The sequence below is a fragment of the Sinocyclocheilus anshuiensis genome, unplaced genomic scaffold (genome assembly GCF_001515605.1).
Source record: "Sinocyclocheilus anshuiensis isolate Anshui unplaced genomic scaffold, SAMN03320099.WGS_v1.1 scaffold434, whole genome shotgun sequence".
NCBI lineage: Eukaryota > Metazoa > Chordata > Actinopteri > Cypriniformes > Cyprinidae > Sinocyclocheilus > Sinocyclocheilus anshuiensis.
The window spans coordinates 168,775-174,404 of record NW_015544145.1 but is presented as its reverse complement, the minus strand read 5'-3'; the positions used below and the strand labels follow the sequence as shown (position 1 = coordinate 174,404).

Below are 5,630 nucleotides of genomic sequence, written 5' to 3'. Positions count from 1 at the left end.
CGTAAGATAACGGTTACGTACTAACAAAAACATCTAAAAATGTATCTTTTATTTTCCAGTACTGAAAACAGAACCGATAAGGGAGCTCTTGATATGCGCTGTGACGCAGCTCTTGGAAATTACCTTTTTTGTTCGTTGTCTGTCATTTCGAAGCTGAAGTTGCATACGTTTTTCTTTAGTTTTAATTTGCCTAACTATCGATCTGACCCAGTAGACGCAAATAATCCCACTCTGTCTCTCTCCCGTCCCGCTTTCCGTTTTTTTTTTTAAATGGTGGGTGTTTACGCAGTTGGCTAGAGCAGTGCTGATTGGGGAGAACGGAGGTGCGCTCACTCTTGCCCAGGGCAAGTAAGACTGCAACTCAAGGCTGGCAGTCATGCATATACTCTGGAACAGCGTAATATCGCGTCCATATCGCAGGCTTTGCGATTAGGAAATCGCAACGTCTCAAATCGCGATTTCGATTCGATTTCGATTAATCGCACAGCCCTAATTTAAAGCAATTGAAACATTTAGATTTTAATTTTAATTCTTAAAACTTAATGCTGCAGTGAGCATTTTCAGCACTACTACAGTACATGTATGCATTTAACATTCAAATAAAATAGCAAGAATAATGACTGTTTTCAAACAAGTTTCCCAAACCTACTTTCTATGATTGGTTTCATTTGTCCCAGAAATTAATTTCTCAGGACACATATTTAAGTAATACTGGATAGGTAGTGCCATTTTATGCATTGAATAAAAAAATAAAAAAATTAAATCAAAGAAAGAATTAAAATGAATGAAAATAAAAGAACAAAATAAAGTTAAAGAAAGAAATGAAAATAAAAGAAATGCAAAATAAAAGAAAGAAAGAATATAAAATAAATACAAATACAAATTAATAAATAAATAATTGAATAAATAAGACTGATATAATCAGAATTTGAGCAGAAAGTCCCTGTAACCATACGCTCAAATCTTCAGGGCAGTTTTCAATGAATCAACATGACAGATGGATAGTATAGAATGCTAAAAAGATAATTTATAAAAGATATCTTACAATTAAGGAGATCTCTAAGAAACAGCTTCTTAGTATTCTCTATGGCTTCACTGTTGCTGGTTGAACAGTGTTGACAGTCAGTCAGTGTGCCAAATGAGATGCTGATATCAGCAGACACTGGGTTCAAACTGGAAGATGCTGGAAGATATTATGTGTCCAGTATGAAGCATTACATAAAACTACTTAGGGGAACCATCACCTTATTTGAACCCTCTGCTTCTGCTTTTCTGGCTTTCATTTCTTTTTCTTTTTCAGATGATTCTAAGAAGAGATCTTAAGCAAGATTTCGGTGCTTCCATTATTGGTACGCCTCCTTAAAGGGCCAGTCACACAATCAATGTTTATTAGAAATCAAACAGAAATTGATGTCAAATTTATTAGTATGCGTCGTGTGCATGCTTTAAAAAGGGATGCATGTAAATCTATAATCATATCATGATTTTTGTAGATGAAATTGGCACATAAAGCATTGGAAACAGATATGATTAAACTTCACAACTGTAAATTAAAATGGGGTAAAAAAAAGAAACGCAAAGTTTCTAATCTTTGATTAGCAAATCCAGATCTCTGGAGACAAAATGAGGTGGTTACATGGCATCTGCATATTTGAGAGAATGAAATTAGAGAATTTACGTCTCTAAATACTTAAAATGCAAACTTATATTCAGATGCAGATGAAGGGTCAGAGCAAAGGTCTGTTTTAAACTCTATAGCTTCAAGCATCACATCAATCTGATCATTTGGATTACACAACTAGTGTTTCTCCTCCAGATATCATCAAAAGGTTAAGTCTAATGTTTTGTGTAGGAGTGAAGTTGGAGATCGAAGGATGGCACACACAATTGCAACTTACTGGTTACATGTTTCTGCTGTACATGATAAGCGTTGGTTACTTGGAAACAAAAACAGGTCAGATTCTGTTTGCCAATGCTTGTTGCACATGGGTAATATCTGCTGGTAATCTCACTGATAAAATAAAATAAAATAAAAGTGTACAGCTTCTTTGCAACAACTTCTCCAATTTTGTTCTCTTAAAAACATGGAAACACTGCTACTACTTTTTTTCTTTGATATTTTAGTTATTCACGTTAATTAAATTTGTAACATGGAAGGAAACAACTTAAATTAATCATGATCCTATAATACGAAAAACTTCACTGTAAAACTATTATTGGAGTACACTGGAATAACCCATAAGAGGTACACGAAACAGCATTTAAAATGTTATCAAAGGCTGCTAAATTAATCATGAACCTTTAAGTGTCGAAAGTGTTGCGTTGTTTTAAACCGTGCATCCTGTGTGAGCCAACTTTAGTGTTAAAGTCTCAGTTAAGTGTCAACAATATGCTTAACATAAATGCCTATAGAGACACTAGAATGACGTGACTCAAACTTCTCCCTTGACTAAACTCGACAACCACTACAAAAAAAGTGTAACAGAACCATCCTTTTGCACTGATACAAAAGTGGCTTCAAATGAACCTAGACCCAAACAACATTAACAGAGGCGGACGCACATTTAATTAATTGAATCAAACTTTCTGCTCATACACCATCTTAGCTATGACCAATAGTAACCTAAAACTTGAGGTATTAAATATAATTTGGTAATTCTTGTATAAGACACTTCGTGAGGGAGAACAAGTGTATAAAAGGAAAAGAGAAAGAAACCGGTTGAGTAATTTAGGCTACGCTACTTTAAAGTTTTGACTTCAAAACGAGCTTGTTCAACTTGCACTGGGATCCATGTTTGGGTGAGTCCTCCGGTTACTCGTTTTACTCATCATTAAGCACTCAAATCCTCATGCAATCTATCTTTTACATTTTAACTAACTTAAATCAAACCATACATCTGCAGCCAACACGAGATGGAAACCTTGACACCATCAGAATAGTGATGACCTGACAGTTAAGCTCGAAATGTTGTAGTTTTGAGATGAATGGGCCAACCTTTCATGCTCAGAGAAAAACCACAACGCAAAGGAAGTTCGACTCTATCTTATGTTTACCAAACCAAATCAGAATCTTAGACAGGATGAGCGAGACTAGCTATGCCTACTAGGTCTAACCACAAGGCATCTACATTTCACCCAGACTCACATAAAGATGAAAACCATGAACCAGGTGTAGGACGAATCTTGTTCAAGGAAGGAAAATGTCTTCAAAATCAGACCAAAGGAACAACCGGGATGTGCTACAGAACGTCTGAGATCCTCAAATCTACAAGCTAACAGAACTGCCTAGTAGCAACAGATTATTAACTAGTACTAGTAGGAGAGTGTGAGTGCTCCTTACGTGGCATGATCCCCTGGTTAACCAGTTCTTCTCGAGTCCGTCTCTGCTGAAGTTTGAGTTGGAGCACTAGAAGAAAACAAGAAATCAAGTCAAAGATGAAGACATTTAGTCAACTATCAAGGATGAAAGCTGGGCAAAATTACTAATTCAACTCTGACTGCCCAACAGGTTTACAAAGAGGTTTACAAATACTCATTCTTGGGACATAATTTTGCACTGTTACACAACAATAGATTGATTGGTTGGTTGGTTTCAGAAGAGCAAAATCAACTATGCACATCAAATGTGCACAAATAAAAAACTATACATACATATACATGAAATGAAACATTTCAAAGAGTTCAAACCCAGTAAAAAAGATAAGAGTGCTAGTATGATGCTAACAGACCTGTCTTGTGCAATGAAAACACTTACTGTGTACAAACAGACACAACAGTTACTGTGAGGAAATGACTTCACTGTAGTTCATTACTATTCTAATGCATCAATATTTGCATGTTAGGGAGACAGCACGCTATAAACGTAAAAAAATACAGCATGACAGAAGACACAGAAGTTGATAAAATACCCAGCGAGCAGCTCGATCGGTCTCCTTCATCCTCCTCTCGAACAAGCTCTTCCTGACAGCCGGCAGAGAGCTTATCAGTCAGAGAGAAGAGAGTACAGACTACAATATACTTCCTCTTCCTGTTTCTGCATTCAATTTAAAACAGAAGTGTGCGAGATGTTTCCACGGCTTACCACAGGAAGAAAGACTGTCAATTCTATTAAATGAGTGTTTGAATCTAAATAGTGATTAAACCAAGAAGAAACACATATAAAAAAAGATCCTGGCACATCTACCGTGTAAAACACAATATACAAGGTTTAGACATGTATACTACTTCAAGCAAACATCTTTACAGGTTATCTGGGGTTGGACTGAAACCTCAAAGGTACAGTCAGGGACGCCGCTAATGGGGGGGGAAAGTTAGGACGATTCTAAGGGCCCACCCACTTTTGGGGCCCCCAGAGATCTGTTTTATTAGTAGTAACAGTAGTAGTAGTAATGTAATAGAAATTATAAATGTATCTACCAAAGAGTTACAAATAAAACAAAATTACGGCTTATTTCTGCATTTCCAGCAAAATTATCTCCCCACATTCACTGCATGGTTTCGTCCCGTCCTACGTAGCCTAGAGTCACTGAGTGAGATCAGATGGTAAACTGTCAAATTAGAGATGTCTTCGAGTTCGAGGAGGGCAAACCGAGCCGGACGATTTGGTCAGTCGCACTTTTAAACACATTTTAGTTTTGCTATAGAAAATCTACAAATTCGCACTGTGATTACATAGAGCAGCAGCAGATAAGCATAGAGAAGCGCGTGAGGTTGTCATGGCAAGCAGATACACTGCTCACGAATTTATGGCTGCTCTTCTATTTTGCCAACTTAGCAATAAACACGTTGAAAATAATACACAATAAACATGTCTTTCAAAACGATCTCAAAGGAGGCTTTTATTAAGCAAATCAATGAGTGAGTTACTCATCCACTGTTTAAAAAAAATACTTTAGTTGGGTTTCCACAGGCAGGTCACAATTATCTACAGTGTATGAAGCTAAAGGTTTCTGGGTTAAGGTTCATAATGTAGAACATTTTTAACATTGTATGCTGTATGTGCATAGGTAGCTAGCATACAAGGAATACAGCTGTTAAGCTAATAGTCACATTTAGCTGAGTAAGCTCATGATTGAGAAATGTTGGATACTGCTGGAAATGCTGGTGTTATGGGGTATCCTATTCATTATTTTAGGATATTATTTTATTTTAAAATGGACTATTATTTATAGATTTTTTTGTTTGCCCCATGCAGTGAAGCATATCTATTAATATAACTGATTAAGTGTGAACACCTCTGGTGTGACTTTAAATGAAGACCTTGAGCCAAAAACTCATCACCAAACACCAATGACTTGTACATACACTGTTAGACTTTGCTGTAATTCTGCAGTTACTTACCGCAAAAAAGCCCAGTAAACTACCATATATATGTTTTACAGTTAACTACTGTAATATGCACTGAATTATGGGTATTTTAATGCCATTTACAGTAATTTACTGCATATGGGAATTTGCTCAAAAGCAGTAGTGCTACTGTAAATTGTTCTGCAGATGAAAAACATGAATCTGCATTCTCAATATAATGTCTGGGTAAGCACAAGTGTGGTGAAATAAATGCATTTTTAAAATGATTAAAAAATAAAATATATAAACTTTGCTTACACCCCACAAAATTTAAATTTTATTCA

The 5,630-nt window shown here is 36.1% G+C and overlaps 1 protein-coding gene across 1 annotated transcript in view; it reads right to left on the bottom strand.

Moving 5' to 3' along the window:
- Positions 1 to 5,630, bottom strand: part of LOC107695127 (MKL/myocardin-like protein 1) — a 69,815-nt gene that overhangs the window by 25,854 nt on the left and 38,331 nt on the right. Inside the window, exon 4 of the mRNA XM_016494937.1 lies at positions 3,341 to 3,406. Coding sequence (XP_016350423.1) covers positions 3,341 to 3,406 — 66 coding nt within the window. The remainder of the gene's footprint in view (positions 1 to 3,340; positions 3,407 to 5,630) is intronic.